The sequence below is a fragment of the Thermobia domestica genome, chromosome 13, assembly GCF_964235325.1.
Source record: "Thermobia domestica chromosome 13, izTheDome1.hap1.1, whole genome shotgun sequence".
Lineage (NCBI taxonomy): Eukaryota > Metazoa > Arthropoda > Insecta > Zygentoma > Lepismatidae > Thermobia > Thermobia domestica.
Window position 1 is genome coordinate 145,947,440 of NC_137466.1, and position 18,054 is coordinate 145,965,493.

Below are 18,054 nucleotides of genomic sequence, written 5' to 3' on the forward strand. Positions count from 1 at the left end.
CGCTATCTCTGATCATTTTTGCTCTATGCAGATCAATATTAGCCTTACATATAGCTTTAACCTCGACATGTAAAATAAGTCAAAATAAATAAATAAAAAAATATTGAAACCGGAAGTTTAAGTAGATTTTCTATCACTTCCAGTTTTAGTAGAGAGTTAAGGATGGGAATAGAACATACTCTTTGAACGCTTAATCTCCTATTGCAGAAATCCTCTTCTTGCTATCTATTGCCGTTCTAACTCTTAATGGTTAACATTAAAACCGGAAATGGTTGATTTCTGCCACTTCCGGTAGATGGATCATCCCATCAACGAACTCGATTCCTAATTTTTTACCCTCTACAGCATGGCCAAATTTGACAGTGATCTATCAAGTAGTTCTTGATTTTGTTTGTTTGTTTGTTTTTGTCATCTGGACGGACGGACAGGATAAAGGAGTTTCGGTAAACCAAACCCCTTAAAAATCAATTTTTTTTTTTTACACTACGTATTCTAGAAATTGGAATTCCATAAATTCAAAGAATGTAAAAATCAAACCGGGATACAAATGTGTTTCCGGCTTACTGTGCCAATGTGCTACGCAATTCGATCCTTGATTGGCCAGAAGGGTTACTTTTAAACTTAATGTGCAGCCATCCAGTCCACATAGATTGTCTGTTGTAACACAGCTATAATTCAGCCTGGAAACTCATTGTCTATGTGAAGTAACACCTATGAAGATTGGATTATTAAACGGAGGAAACAGTCATTTATTGTTGCACATTATCCTTTGTATGTTAATTTAGTAAAATTCAGAGTTAAAAATAAAAGTTAAAAAACTGGACAGAATTCTAAGTTGATGTAACATGTATGTGCAATTTGGATAGTAGTCTTATTTAAGTTTCTTAAGAGAAAGTTCCAGGGTATTTTAACGAAAGTTACAAATTACTGCATTGAATAAAACAATGCTTATTATTGTTACAGGATATTTCCGGGATAACATTTTCTGTCACTTCTGTAGTAGCATGATTTCTGGTCTTGTGACGACAGCCGCTTCTATGCCAGTAGACATCGCAAAGACAAGGTAAGCAGATTAATCAATAATTCTTTATATTTTTGTTTTTCTAGGTAGAATGGAATGAATTCAGCAGGTGAATTAGGACCGTAGCGTAAAAGTTAGGTTAGGAATTAGATTTCAAGGTTTTCGGTCTATGGCCATGTTAACCTGGTACGTATGAGGGATGACATCACTCGGTGATCACACTATCCGGGAAATTAGGGAGAAGAAAGGAACGGGGAAGGAAGGAAACGGCTTGGGACCATTGTGTAAGATACTATCCTGGCATTTGCCTGGTATAAGGTAAACCTCATTTAGAATGACTGGCCTAAAAATTTTTTTACACTTTTTCAACCGAATGTCCCCACGTGAAATCCAGCCCAGGAGCAATACTGTGGTCTTCTGATAAAAACTTGCTCGCACTAAAGGCGAGAGCGTTAAAGATTACGCTACGCGAGACCACTATCATAGCCTAAAATATGAACATGAAATACCATGATAGAGGTGGGGAAGTATAAAGTTCAGTGTTTTCGTAGTGATTTATTAATTCATTCATTCTCAAATTCGAATTATTTTAACATATTATAACCAAAAAGAGCTGCTAAATAAATAAATACTTACCAGAAAATGGTAAACGCGATTCCAAAATTAACAACCTTGACACTACTCAGCTTCTTCTCCGTTCTTTTTCTTCCTGTTTCTTCTCTCCCTATCTGATAAAACGTTTTAGCGATTTTTTTTTCAAGTGTTCTGTTCATTTTCTATTCATGCTTCGTTCTAATTTTATATGTATATATTCAAAATTACCACATCTATAGAAATTACGAAATTAATCGTTAGTTATTGTGAATGACATTGTGACATCCTTGTATAAACGCAGTGTTTCTGCGAGGTGCTCAATCACGAGATGAAGAAATAAAGTGTATATTATTATGAGCACTTATCAATGAGTAGGGTTGCTTTATGCTTACTATGCAGTAAATACCTTTCATAGATTTGTCTGAGGTTAGTTTTTCATTGCTGAATCAGTTCTTATATCCTTTTTCCTGTACATGTCAAGAAATGAACGCTTTGTAAGTTTATTTTCTGTGAAACTTTGTGTTAGTGTTACATAATTTATGTTTTTATCAGTTAAAGTTTGAAGCTCAAAATTAAGATGATGTCTGTAGTAGGACGAGTAAAGATGTAAAATCTCAAATATGATAAATTTGTTTTCTTACGTGCAATGAGAGGGTTTTATCAGAAGACCACAGAACGTGCTTTTTCTACTATTGGCCAGTCCTATTCTGAAAAATAGATTGTTATCGTAACTTACAAAAAACATGGTTTTTTATTGCCATTACTTCACTCTTACAATCTATTTCTTTAGTTTCACCTTTGAGTGAAAATTTAGCTTTCGATTAGTGAAAGATACTACAAAGTGAAGTTTTTTTTTTTTTTTTTTTTTCAAAGAATGATGAAGGATTCTCTGAGATAATAACGTAACTAGGGCGCAAAATTTCTAGTCGCCAGGTCGCCAATGGCGACTAAAAAATTTAGATCTGGCGACCAGTGTTCAGTAGGAATGGTTTCTGCCTAAACTCACAGGGCTCACTCATATATTTGACACTTTGCGTTGGCCTCCTAAAGAAAAAATCTTTGAATTTGGTATGGAAGAAATAAAACTGCTTTTCAAGTACTTGCAACCAGATTTATACAGTGAAGAAATGAACCTTGTCTTAGCAGAATGGGCAGAATATAAACTTTTGTTTTCTTCACTGACGTTGAATCAGACACTGAAAAAGATTTACAGTGAAAATTTCATTACGAGATTCTCAAATTTGCTTCCAATTGTCACGTTTTGTGTAGTTTTCCTATGTGTACTGCTTCATGTGAGAGAGGTTTTAGCAGTCTCAACAGAGTTAAGACTGCCTACAGGAATTCACAGAAGACTGACACATTGGATGATTTGTTGATAATTCCTATCTATGGCCCTTCACTTAAGGACTTTGATTCGAAAACTGCGATCGATAACTGGTACTTCAGTTCAAAGCGAGAGCACTACACGTGGTCTTAAACGTGGTCTTAAAATAAGATATTTTTAACATGTATATGAATTGTCCAATTCAAAATTGATTGTCCTGAATCTAATTGTCTGGGTTTGGAGCTTTATGCCCTGTTGTAATATATATATATATATATATATATATATATATATATATACAGTGGCGGATCCAGGATATGATCAAGGGAGGAGCTAAACCATAGTTTGCCGTTTTATCCAATGTAAAGCAGGATTGAAGCCCATTTTATCCAGTGTATACCTGAGCTTCAAGGGGGAAGCTATAGCCCCTATAGCCTCCCCCTTAGATCCGCCACTGTATATATATATATATATATATATATATATATATATATATATATATATATATATATATATATATGTCAAAGGGGGGTGGTGGACATAATTTGTATGTGAGAGATACTGGCGACTATCATTTTTGGATTGGCGAGTGCGTTTGACTTTGAAATTTTGCGCCCTGGATGTAACACATGAATTTCTTTATGTGCCTCCAGAAAAAAAAATAGTAGCCAAGATAGAGAATCTCTCAGTAAACACAACAATTAATAATAATGTGCAGAACCACTTCACATTTATTTAAAGAGTTCAGATATGTAAACATGTCAAAAAAGGATGTATACTAATGATTCCAATTTTTGACCAAAAGTTCCTAATTTTTCTACTTTTCTATCATTGAAAGTCACTTGAATCTCTGTCATAGTATTTGTGAACATATTGTGAAATAGAAATTTTAAACTAATTTTTCCAGCTAAATTTTATTACTTTCTCCCTCTGTTTAGAATACAAAACATGAAGACAATCGATGGGAAACCAGAATTCAAAGGAGCAGTAGATGTACTAGTGAAAGTAGTAAAAAATGAAGGTTTCTTCGCTCTCTGGAAGGGATTCACACCATACTACGCTAGATTAGGTCCACATACTGTGCTCACATTTATTTTCCTTGAACAAATGAATACGTTTTACAAGAGAGTCGTCCTAGGGGATACAAGCGGAAAGGGAGGTGGTTTGTAGAACTTGATATTTGTACACAGTGAGAAAGCATTTTTTTAGATGAGAAAAGATAGACAATTATTGAAATTGTGTGATTAATAGACATTTACAGAATAGTTATAGCTTGTGTGTTATGAGAATGATGTCTTCCATCGGTTCCTGCATCGAAGTCTGGAATTGTGAGGACTGCAGTGTTAAAATGCATTATTTTTGTAGAAGGTTTTTCATGACCAGATAATTCGTTGAGAATTTATTTGTTATGGGAACAATCAAGGTTTAAATATGTTTCCTAGTCTGGTAAAGTTTACAAGATTTCCTGTTTAGCGAATGTATGTTGTTGGATAATCAGAAATGCCCAGTGTGTACTCTATAAAATACATGATGTACAGCTTTTGTCAAGAAAATAATATGTAATAGCTTTTTTTCGTATTTACGCTGTGTTTTCTCGTACTAACATGTGTGTATATATATTTTTAACAATTACATGAAGTTACGATACCAGTGATATTATCACTATCAATATACAATATATATATGTTTTTTATAAAAACTGTGTTGGAAATGGTGTGTAATGAAATTGTTGATGATTTTGTGATCATGTTTTTCCAAATACGGATTAGGATTAGCTAAGGGAGATTTATTTTCTAGCAGTTCTTCGTAGAGGAAATAATAAGAATTATTCTTATTTTTATTTTTATTTTTTTTAATAATTGATTTTCAATATAACCTGGGAATGGTTATAGAGATGATGAACTGATGACTTTGAAATAGAATCCAGGAATTTAATGATGTATATGGGCAATAAATAAATACAAGAGCAAATTCAACACAGCGCAGAATAAAAGATTAAAAAGTGTTTAATATTTCTTAGTAAAAGAATTAATTTAACCTTTGATAAACGTATGTATTATTTCCAGTAAAATAATGAATTGTGTCTTTTAAGAGATTTTTACTTTGGAATGCATAATATATGTATTTTGATTGGTCAGGTTTGCAACGCATAATTTTAATGTTTTTGTTCCGTCTGTCCATTCTAATACGTCAATATTTATAAGATAGTATAATGAATTATGTGATTTTATATATAAGTAAAAAAAAAAGGGGTGGTACTTATTATTTGTGTATAGATAATAAATGTATTCAAAAGTGTGTTATTCAATTCTGTAGTAAAGGCGAATACTTAGTTCAATATACATGTATAATACAATATTTTAGAAATATATAATAAAGTAATATTGAGTAAGTTGAATGAATTTCGTAATCAAATTGGAAGAACAGTCAAAATATGCTAAACAAAGTCAGTGCTTAACTATTACAACTATTCAACAGATAATAAATGAACTATTAAAATGTGTAATTAAAATTTTTTTATTCCATACACGTAATTAAAATGATGTAAAAAATAGTTTATTCTTAAAATTTGCGTTATGTTTTTCTGGGTTTGCGTTTAAGCAAATTTGAGAACGGGAATGATATTAAAGTAGTCATGATGTTGAAGTGAGTGACAATATATCGCAGCGGCTGTGGATAAGAACTGAAGTGTAGTACTTAAATTAGAATATACTCTAACAAACCAGTATAATATTTCAAATTAAGTGTAATATAACAATCATTTATGGAAAGCTGTATCAGATTGATTTTAACAAAATCAAAGAGTTTGATAAATTCAATTAAATATCTTTACTAAATAGTATAATGGGAATTTGATTTATTAAAATGGTAAATGGACTGATAAGTCTCATTATATATTAATATTAAACAGCAGAAAATATAAAATAAAAATTAAACAATATTCAAAAAATACTTCGACAAAGATAATTTTCAATGAAGCAAATAATGTTAGAAGATATATTTTTAGAAAAGTTAAACGTTATATTCTCGCAGCCTGTACATTTACAAGAATTCCGTGAAGCATATCTGCACTGAAAGTATTATCATTGATTTTTTACATCACTGCTATCTTCATACACCTTACTCGACATATTGCTTGGGAAATTACTCTTTGTCTCAGTAGGAGAATGAGAATTGCATAATAGAATGTTATATATGTGTACAAAATTTGAAATTGTAAATATGGATTTAACAGGTATGTGAATACTTATGTCACTTTTGTGATCAGGTTTTCTGAAAAAGAAGTGTTATATGATACTATTGTGCCATATATATTTGACTTCGACCGACTTCTGCTTGGAGTACCATTGCTTGGAAATATTAGAGATGGGCGTCATACATATAACAGGCTTTCCAATGCTCCTACATTTCCTAAATTTTAACGAAATCTCCTATATTTTTGTGGCATTGCAACTTCCACTTGTGAAAATAACTTAAGGAAATAAGGTGTGGATGGTTGGAGGGCCTTTTGTCTCCACAGTAGGGTGGTTGAGTGGAGACACTTTTGTGTTTCGTCCTTTCCTGCTCATTGTCTAAAGACAATTACACCAAACAATATACAGTTAGCGCAAAATGTATTCATACACCTACAAAATGGAACAATAAATAAATTAGTTTCGTCATATTCATTAAAAAGTGCTGTGGAGTAGTGATTTTAAAGACATAAATAATTTATTTAGGTGTAACAATACTTTTTGCACTAACTGTAGGCAAATAATTGAAGAATATGTTTCACATAATCAAATCTTACCTTAAAAGCACCAGCTGCAGAATGTTTACATTTCAGATAGTTTTTCCAGGAAGGGTGAATTGGTTTCTGCGTCTTCCCTGTAGCGTTTTCAGTATTCCATTGTCATTTCTACGTTTTCTGTTCTGTCATTCCTGTTCTGATATCCAATTTTCTGTTTCAGTGACATCTATTGAGTGTACAGGGTTGACTTTATAAGGAAAGATGTAATTTCCATGTGATTTTTTTTTTTTATTATTATTATTTCTATCTATTGGATAATTGAAATGTTTCTTTTTCACAGCTTCACGAAACCTATATTTTTTCGTTGTGATTTCTTATATTTTTTTTCATTAGCATTGGAAAGCCTGATACAACTAAACTATATTTCAAATTTAAGTTCAGTTTTGCCTATCTTATAAGGATGAGACTAGCAGCATAATCATTGTGTTCACTGCACTCTTATCGTGGATCGAACCTAGAAATAAGTATGAATATTGGAGTGGTTCTACAGATTTATCATTTATTCGTTGTTTAGGACTCGATTGTGAGTGATCTATAGAAAGTTCAATATTTCATCAAAATTGTTCCGACCTAAAATAGAATTATACGTGAAAATTTTTAGCTAGTTGTATATTTTGTAGCACTGCCCCAAGCATTTGCATAAAATACTGAATGCTAGAGTTCAAATATGTTTTTAACTGAATCTAGTAGAAAAAATACATTGGAAAACTATATATAAATAATGAAGACATGTGAAATACGCGAAGCAAAATTAGAAACGAATCAACGGTTCCAAGTCACTTGGAAATTTATGTTGAGAAAGGGAATCCGTCAAGAGGTTAAATTAAGGTCACCGAGAGAGAGAGAGAGATCAATCATAAACTTCGTGGCTACATGGTTAGTATACGCGTCTTTGGTACGGGAGACCCGGTTCCGATTCCCGGTTATAGCTCATGTGGTTCGGATCCCATGTTAAGCTGTAGGTCTATATCTCATATAGCATTGCTGCTGAAAAGGACTGTTATCTCTAATTTAATCTAAATGTTAATCCTTAAGTTCAACTGTCAGTTTTAATTATTTTGTATTAGAAGTTTGTGAAGAAGCTATACTGCCTAACATTTATTAATAGATAAGAATAAAACTACTATTTTTTGTAAGAATAACTTCTGTTGTTTCAAACTTTGACCAATATGTACCTCGAAGTCTATTGTACTACTAACAAAATTAACATACATTATAAATATGTAATTAGTAGTACTTTAATACGTATGTATGTGTATGACAAAAGACACATACATACGAATTAAAGATGTGAAGTGAAGCTTTGTGAAGTAAGGTATGGCAATATACAATACAACTAAGAATATATTAAACGTTAATCATGAGTGCTTTTAGTATGCTTAATATTAGTAATAAATTATGGATATCTTTATATCCATATCTTTATATAATACTGATTTGTCCAATGTCTTAATTTCTGTAGGTTGCAGTAAAATAATTTAATTTTTGAAACCGTACACATGGTACTGTGTACAGCATTAGGTAGAAAGAAAACTAAATCAAATCAAATATGAGCTTGTTGCGTGGTTATATTTAAAACAAAAACATGTAATGAAGTAACCTTTATAACAACATCAAACTCGGTATAAACATGTGTATATTTTTCAAGAAACAGAAAACTTAGTCTGAACGATACTTAACACTTCCAGAAAAGAGGAATTCTTGCTCTGTATGATTGGAAATATTATTACAAAGTTTCGTATCACATCATTCGACAGCATAGAGATAAGTTTTAACCAACTTTGTGAGTTTGTATTACATAATGTTCATACATTTTGTCAGAAAAGACTAAATCATACACAGATAAGATTGATAGTACGGACAGAATCGATTTCAGTTAAATACTAAAGAAGCAATGGAGGCTACCTCTGTAACTTCGTAATTTGCTTAAATTTACGGGACTTCCTTGAAACATTTAATTTGTAAATGGCTTCTTGCGTTTAATTTTATATCTAGCCAAGAGTGGACAATTTAGACAGGTGTGACTGCATATTAAAATAATGAAATTCAAAATTACTAAAGAAATTGTGTTCAAACTTTGTGATGTTAAACTTTGTAGGAGCCGAGTGTTAAATTTGGTGTTTTCCTGACATTTTACAGCAAAGAAACCACTTGTTGAAAAGCTCAGTGTACTTTCGCAATCCGACACGAAAACTCATATTTGCGAAATTTAATTTAATCTCTCTGTAATTTCATTTTAAAATCATGCTACTTTTAAACTACATTTGCTTACGGGTACTGATTTGTATGCAATTTTATAGTTAAAGTATATCTTAATTATATTACCTGAGGAGATAACGGCTTTTTGTAATGTCATTAAGAACATATCTAATTCATCTTCTTTCATTTTTGAATGTTGATGAAGGTAATGTAAGATTCTTCATAACTCCAGACATAATGGAAGACTGCACTTTGTAGTAAATTGTAAATGCTATAATAATACGATAAAACAAAATGTAGCAGACACGGTGGCTGTCGTGAAATACATTTACTATCAGCTGCTGTTGTCAAACACTGCCATGTGGAGAATACACAAAGGAAAATATTTTTAAATACAGTGTATATTTAGATATTGTTGTTAATGCTGTGCATCTTTGTAAAAATTAAAAAAAAAAAAAAAAAAAAAGTGATGTGCTAACTTATTTTTGTTGTTATTTTAATAACACCGGCATAAAACAAGGAATATCACAAACGTAACTATTGTCATTTAATCGATTTTTCCTTACTTCACAGTGGTCTGTTCCAGAATTGCACAGAGTCGAGGTTACAAACAAAACTTCGTGTAATACAGATGTTTAAAAAAAACTTTAAAAAAAAAATGTCTTCCCAGAAAAGGTATGTCTATTTAGGTGCGGAAACGTCACATTATACACTTTCACCGTAAGAAAACTTTAGAATATTGTGATATTATGTTCATTGCATATAACAAGCATTGCCTAATGCTGGCGTGCTAATATAAATAAATAAAAAAAAAAAAAAATACACCAAAACTTATACAGATTTTTATGGTATGTGTCGTTTTGTTGTGTGAAAGACAGCTGCTTTTAAACGTCCACAGCCTTTACTAAGACTTCGGAAATGCCCACATAAAAATAGAAGACATCATACAGACGTCAGTATCAATAAGCTGATCACAGAAATACAACATGACAGGAAGCTACACAATACTGCAATATACCAATGGGAGATGTGCTAAGGTACCAAAATATATATGTATCAAAACTCTACCTGTTTGATTCATTTTTGTTGATAATAGATGACCACATTGGTAAGGTTGTATACTTTTGGGTTGCTGATTCACACATACGATATGGTAAATTTGCACTCATTATTTCAGTGCATTTCTAACCTTCCATGAGACGTGTACCTGATATTGTACAGGGTGGCTATAAATTCAGGAATCAATAGGAAAACTGTGTAATAGTTTAATAGGAAATGCGCTTTTTATGCACTTCACGAATTTCACCATACCACCTCAGATGTTCCATCATTTTCGACTACAAACTGATTGTATCTCAAAATTTTGTAAACTGCGCTGATTTACTGACCTTCGAGGATATGTCATATTAAACTCGCCCTCTATTATCTTTCCTCTGCGTATTCACCAAGAATTATCTCCATTCAAGTCATTTTTCGTCTTAATTTCAACTCACCTGTAGCAAAAGTTCAGTAAGCCATAGCACACGGTTTCAAACTTTCTAGCCACCTTGTACACAGGCTGAACTCAGTGTAACCCTGACAGAAAGTAGAACATTATAAATCCTATCCTAATGAACACTACTTGCCTTGAAACTATGAAGGTTTTAAGTAAATTTATCGGAAGAACAGGAATAACCAATACCATTCAATTTAGTTTCCTAAAATTGGACTTCTAAATATCCTTCGTTTGAGCTTTAGCTACGTGATTAGGTTAACTATTGATAGTTTTTTTTTTTTTTCAAAGATTATTAACTACTATTAAAAAGGTATTAATATTCAGATAAAGGAATTTATATGTCGAACTAGTTATGTTGTTCGCGCGTTTGCCTGGTTCGTGTATAGACAATTAGAACTACTGGATTTACAGGTTTGAATATGATAGACCGTAGACATATATAAGTAGCGTCTCCTGTCTTCGCTCGTGGATGTTCAACTTAGGATTTACAGAGGTTGCTTCCGATCTATAGTGACAATTTCGAGATGCCGATGGTGCTCTGCATTCTGCTATCGTCCGACATCGATGTTTGTTTCCATTGGCAGGAGCTGCCACGTAGTGTAGACATATCCAGTCGCAACCACGTCACTTCACAACAGTGTTGAATTCAGGCATGTTCAAGGGGGTGGTGGTGGGCCCTCCTAGAATATATATGCGCCCCCTAAAATATCTATACACATGCGTTGAAATATTTGCTTTTTCCTGTTTAATTTTTCGGAAATAAAAGTGTCTTAAAAGCAAAGATTTTTTTTTTAAAGAAAATTAGTTTCTTCTTTTGCCCAACCTAATTGTTCTAATTAACAAGCCACGTTCTTGTATAAAGTTGAAGTTAAATAAAAACTTGGAAATTAGATACAGTCGCACACAAACGCTTGACAACGTTAGTTAGGGAAAAAAAAATGGCAATATATTGGTATTATTGCAACCGACCAGATATAAAAAGATTGGGAGGTAAAGCACTACAGTAAGGACTTGGTAAACAAAATAAAATAGCCCCGAATAAGGTTCAAATTAATCTTCATCCTTCTGGCTCATTCTTCACATATGTATTGCGTAGGTTTCGAGACGTGCTGTTTTAGAAGCCTTCTTTCACTGTTGGGAGCAAGGGAAGAAGGCAAAAGGTCGAAAAAAAAGTCTCTCACATGGAGGTGTAATGTGAGGGTTTTCCATACTGGTTTTTAAAGAAAGGTTTGTGTTTTTTTGTACTTTTTATTCGGCATTCGCTTGGTGGGAGTAAGAAAATTCTTTGAAAAAAATTGAATTAGAATGGCTTTGCCGAACCAAATCCGGAAGTATTTTCTTAATGTACCCCTTCAATTATCCCCTCTCCCCCCCCTTGCACAAAAGTCTGAATTTAACACTGTTTCACAAGCTTTTCAGAGATTAATGGTGCGGAGTTCCACAGCTGTGTGAAGCCCGTTTGAGAAGACTGAAGGCGCAAATCCGTTGGTAAGGCATCTTAGAATTTCATTGAAATTTTGCTGAATATATATATAATATGGCATCAGGATGTTAGTCTATGATAATTGGGATTTGGCGACACGATGCATCTTAACTTTCCATTATAACAAAGGATCATAAATATATTGCTTTTTTTTTTTTTTTTTAAACCTTTAAGGTACCATGTTTGGAGTATTTAATGCTACGTTCGTTTTCCTTTTCTTTTTTTAAAGCCTTATAAAGTTAAGATACGATGCCTTGGCTCAGTGGTAGAGCGTTCACCTGTGGTGCTTCGAGTTCCTAGTTCGATCCCAGCTAGTACCATGTGAGCTTTGTGGTGGATAAATACCCTGTGCGTGGGTTTTCTTGAGGTTCTCCAGTTTCTTCCCACTTTATCATTCTACCATTTCGTTCATCATCATCATCACTGTCCCCCTTCGCCTCGGTGCATAATCATGGGACGTTATTAAGCTAGAAACTTAATGTAATTTCACATGCTTTGTTCAGTGTGACAATGTATTTTACCTGCCTTCTGTTAGATGGCGCTCGTAAAACTTTCAACAATTGATGTGACGTACTACAATGCGGTTTGGTAAGAGTTTCTTTCGACGCTTCTCCAACCCCAGATCACGATCTTAGGGGATAGTCCAACATGATTTTTAATACTTCTCTGTCTACCGCAGTCTTTCCTGTGACGAGAACATGCATTTTCCGAATAGAATATGTGCAAGGCTAGTAGCAGAATGAAGCTGGCTTGTCCTATCCTACTGGAATCGCTCCTTTCCTGTCGCTTTGAACACACGTTCTATGAAATTCAACACGGTAACTCTACATACGGTGCATATTTTGATTATGGCATTACATTTCTATTTGGCATCAGAAAGCACCATTATATAGCCTTCCCAGTAGGGATCGGTCTTCGGTAACAATCTCGAATGCAACTCCAAACAATATATTTATTTCGGAAGATTGGAGGACGTTATATATACAAGATAACCAAAAAAAAAAAAAAAAAAGTTATTGCCGTTTTTGACATCCCATTAATCATGTGCTCACAGAGAGGAAACTAAATGACGCACGTGTCTGCCAAGTGATCGGAAGTTAATCTGACCATCGACCTTCAGTAATACAGGCACGTTGCGCGAACACAGCTGTCATAGCTTATCCAATGTCGAAGAGAAATGGAGGTATCGAAGCAGCTTGCTTGTGTGTATTTGTTGTGGGCCTGTCAGCTGCCGCATATGTCAGGGATTTGGGGAGAATGTCGTGAACGAACGCAATGCCAGGTACTGGTTCCAGAAATTCCTTTCGGATGACCTCACAGTGGACGACCACATATGTTTGATGACGTAGTCCTGAAAGCAGCCATTCTGGTGTGAACGAGGAAAACCTCACTCAGAATGGCTGGCCCGAAAAAGCTTTTACACTTTTTTTGTGGGATTGGGGACCGATTGTCCCCACCGGGAGTTGAACCTGAGCAACAGGGACTACGCTACACATGGCAACAATCCGGTGTGGCGTTTTCTCGGTGTTACCGCGTTTACTGGAGATAAACAAATAATCGGAGCAAAATTTATTGTTTTAATTTTGGCTCACTCAAGTACTCGTACAAATAAAAATGTCTCATAGGTTTAACTATATGTCTTCACTGCGCTCCAGTACGAGATTGAAACAACAGCACCACCTAGCGGATACAAGAATCTGTTGAGTTTACCGGAGAAAGGAACGAGCAACTAACAGGTTGCAACATCTTTTATACATTTAAGCAGCATAGAAAGCTACACCCACACGCACGGGCCTGCGCCTACGATCGTCATCGAAGTTAACCGCTGAAACTTGCGAGAAACAAAGGCTTCTGCTACCCTCCTTGCGGAGGGGGAAGCGGTTCTAGTGGTTGTCAAGACATGTCATGAACACATTTGTACTCAACAGCAGACCAGACGACAAGAAATATGCTCCTTCCTTCTAAACAAATAATTATATGAGTTTTAGCACATTTTATTGTATTCATTAAAATTTGTTTCCTGTAATACCTATTTTGATTTCTGCAAAAGACACAATTAAAGTGTAAAATAAAGAAAACAAATAAAAAAAACCTACGAAACTGAATTGTTTTTCATACAACTCACTTGTGTTTTGTTTCTATACTACAATGGGTTCCTTCTTGGACATTGGCTTCCTCCAAAGTGGAACAAGTGGGGGCAGAAGGTACAAAACGAAGAAAGAAAAACTACAGCAGGGTAGCATTTGCGATTGTAAGCTTCAGTTTTGATTGCGCGTTGTAGTAGTGAACGTTTTTTCTTTCTTTTTTTTTAATTTGGGTGTTTTTATTGCGTAGAAGCAATAAAGTTGAATTTAAGTAGCCCTTATTTGCCCTGAAGAAAAGTGTGGATCTTCGAAGTGCATCGTAGATTGTCATTGTGATATACGACAGCTTCGGTAGAGGGTTCCGTCTCCTCCCTAAAAACAAGCAAGATTACTGTTGATTCACACAAGGACAGGAAAGCCTCTATTCCTTAACTCTGATTTTCATTGAAAAACAAATATTCTGTCAAATGAAACAACATGTACGCTTCGAATTTTATGATGGTTTTACTCCGAATTTACAATGGGGAGACCGGATTCAATTCCTGGCGGGAACTAATGTGGCTCGGATCCCACAGAAGCTGTAGATTCAAGTCTCATATAGCCTTGCTGTTGAACGGGACGCGGAACTCAGAATCAAATCTAACGAACTTTACGAGAAAGACCACGAGATTGGAGTTTGTGTTCAAATAATTACAAGAAAGTAAGAGGAAACAGACTTCACACTTCATGGTAAGTTATTAACTATTTTATTGTGTCTACCAATAAACAGTATTCCATTTTTTTAAAAAAATTTATTTTTGTGTTTAATGTGCAACGTTGTTTAATGAGTACGCGTCGAGGCTAAATGAGACGGTGAAGCTGATGACAAACAAAACGATAGAATGAAGAAAGTGAGAGTAAAAGGGAAAACCCTGAAAGAAACCCACACATATAGTGCTGGTCCTATAGAAAGCCCACTTGGCGGGCGGGATCGAACCAGGAACCCCAACACCAGAGGAGAGCGCTCTGCTACTGACCCACCCTGCTGCTGTTTATCTATTTGTGACAGGGCCTAACATAAACTAAGTTATAATTAGCATATACATTCCGAATAGAGTTCTTATCTACGAATGCAGATAAGATGCTCAGAAATATAGGATATAGGGAGAACTAATGTTGTACAGTTAAGATATTATCCTGTCCAACCTGTGGTAAACATTAATAAATTTTCAGGATACGCCACTGTTCATAAAATCATCTCACGGTAAATACGGGATATTTTACAATGTTACTAGCGTTTAGCGTAGAAAAATGTCCAAATATAAAACATTTAACAACCAATAGATTTCATTGAGCTGAACAAAATGATATGGGTGAGTAAACTCTCATGCGTAGTTTTCGAGAAAATTGAGATCATCAAGTTTCTTTTGTTAACTTAAAAAAGTGTATGGTATACGATAATCACGTCACTTATTAAGATGAAACTGACTGAAGTATACACTAATCAAGCTTTTCATTATGAATGTATATAGTATGGTTAATGTTATATAGCCTAAAATCATGACCACCTTTTAAATGTCAATTTTTGGTTTTGTACTACGAGATTGTCCAAAGATAAGACATACGAGGAGCAGTCAAAATGTTCTTGTAGTGTTGGGACTTCTAATGCAATCACAATTAATCTTGCAGTTACAGTCCTTAGGTTGCCTAATTATGAATCTAACAAATGTCAACACGTCTAACAGGCAGTGTACGAATAAAGTGTAGCTGAACGGAGGAGTGTGCAGTAATCATTTGGCGCAATTTCACAGATCGAACAACGCTCAACCATCAAGTTAATGCAAATGAGGAAAAAGCAGCTTCAGAGACTCGGATAGCTTTAAAAATGGTTTAGCACCAAGGAATGTTTGGCTCTTCCCAAAGCTAAAAATGGACCTCAAAAGTAGCCGTCAAAGAGATCGACGGTTGAACTTCAGAAGATACCAAAAGAGAACTTTAGTCACTGTTTCCAGCAATGACAGGAGCGGTGGAATAAGTATGTATGTTCCGAAGGTACCTCCTTTGAAAGAGCTTAAGTAAATGTCTACTTATATTGTAGTAATAAAGAGCTACAACAAAAGTCCGGGAACTTTTTGACTGCCCTTCGTATATCAATCATTAGATCACATCGAGATGTACACTCATGTCCAAAATTATTGTCGCATATCTATAACTGTCTTCTTATAAGAATATAATTTGATAATGATTTTGCAGAATACTTTTAATACTGATACTATGTGTATAATCGGGAAATGTATATTTTTGGTAAATTTCATAGGAAAATAATTATAAATACGAAAATTATGCTGAGTAAAATGAAATATTGCTAAATGGACAAGAAGGTTTTATTTTCGTTTTGTTGTTCTTATTTACTGCTTTTTTGACTTGAAATTTGCCACATACATATCTTTGCCGATTATACACATATTAACATTGTAAGAAATACCGGGCGAATTCTTTAGCAAATTATATTCCTGCAGATACATACGTATTTATACACATGCGACAATAATTTTGGACATGAGTGTACATAATGACATGCTTGAAGGTAAATTATCATGCATAGTTTTCGAGAAAAACAAATTTTTAAGGCGTTGTAAAGTATGTCGTATGATACCAATCAAATATATTTGATACTTTTTATTCTGCTGGAAAAGTTCTTTGCTTTTTTTTAGTAACTTCACAAAAGAAATAAAAAACAACCTCTGAACAAAGCAAGTTTTAATTAAAAATAATAATTGTGTAACAGTTGCGCTAACTAACTACCTTGGTACTGTGTCTCATGAAGCCAAGATGTTTAGTTAGTTGGTGAAACTGTTCGGCAATTATTATTTTTGATTAAAATTTGCTTTCAGAAATGTTTATTTCTTTCGTGAAGATAGAAAAGTTCTTTTTTCATTAACTTAACTTATTAACTTTTTATTGTTAACTATGTACGAAAAAAAATATGAATCGTTAAGTAGTAGATTGAGTGTACTGTTGCTTAATTTTTCTTTACAGACGCATATGCTTCTTGTAAATATTTCTGTAACACGATTCAATTAAAGAAATACGAACAGGGAAGTTAAGCGTGGAGACAATACTCTTCAATAAAGTATGAGTTCGGAAGCTACTTCGTATGTTCTACTTAAAAAAACTAATACAAACCTCGTCAATTATTATTATTGTTATTATTGCATTTACTCAAGAGCACAAGATTAAATTCAACTAAAGAACGTATAGAGGTAGGAAATGCAAAATGTTAAATGTTTTTAAATTTATGTATTTTCCAAAGGTTGGATGTTAAAAATTAATGGCAGTATTGACTTCTGAATGAATTACCAAAGGAAGACTTATTTACATTTTTCCAATGAAATCTTCCCCAATGTTATCACCTTCTATGGTATTTATTGCTGCCATCATACCATCGATGGGTTCAACTGTTAATGCTCTGCAAATACTGCCCTAAAGGATAAAAATGGATTTCTTAAGTTCGAAAGTTTACCCTGTTCTTTGACCTTGACAAAGCGATCATAATCGCACGAATTCTTAACGGGTCAATATGGCGGATGTGCCAATATCTCCTCTTCAGCAGTGCCGAAAGAGATCTAGAGTTCGTCCTAGGTGGATTTAGTCCTGAACATTTTTCTTGCCTTAACAGATGCATCGTCACAACCTTTAGAGATCTCAGTAAACAGCCTTATGCAGTTTCCAAATTTTTACCTAAAAGCTGTTTTATTTTCATAAATATGTCTTCAGGGCTCTTGGACAATCCTCTAGAACAGTGATCGCCAAACCGTCGATCGCGAGCTACTAGTAGCTCGCGGGGACATTTTTGGTAGATTGCGTTAATGCTCCGGTTGGCTAACTTTGATTCCTCTACTTCTACTTCATAGGTAATAAACAAATGTAAGATTTTTATTAAGAAGTTGGTAGTTTTTTGGTTGGTAGCTAAGAATCTTCATATGTTTGGCGACCACTGCTCTAGAACTTGACAAAACCATATCTTGCAATTAAACAATTAAATCGCATAAGACTGTCATCCTCGCTTGCCAAGCTTGTGATAG

General features: G+C 34.1%; 1 protein-coding gene across 1 annotated transcript in view; it reads left to right on the forward strand.

Annotated features, from left to right (window-relative positions):
• The window catches only part of LOC145668619 (mitochondrial 2-oxoglutarate/malate carrier protein-like), a 29,932-nt gene extending 20,522 nt beyond the window's left edge, over positions 1-9,410 (forward strand). The window contains exons 5-6 of the mRNA XM_081736658.1: positions 964-1,063; positions 3,878-9,410. Coding sequence (XP_081592784.1) covers positions 964-1,063; positions 3,878-4,109 — 332 coding nt within the window. The 3' untranslated portion in view covers positions 4,110-9,410. The remainder of the gene's footprint in view (positions 1-963; positions 1,064-3,877) is intronic.
• The last annotated feature ends 8,644 nt before the right edge of the window (positions 9,411-18,054 follow it).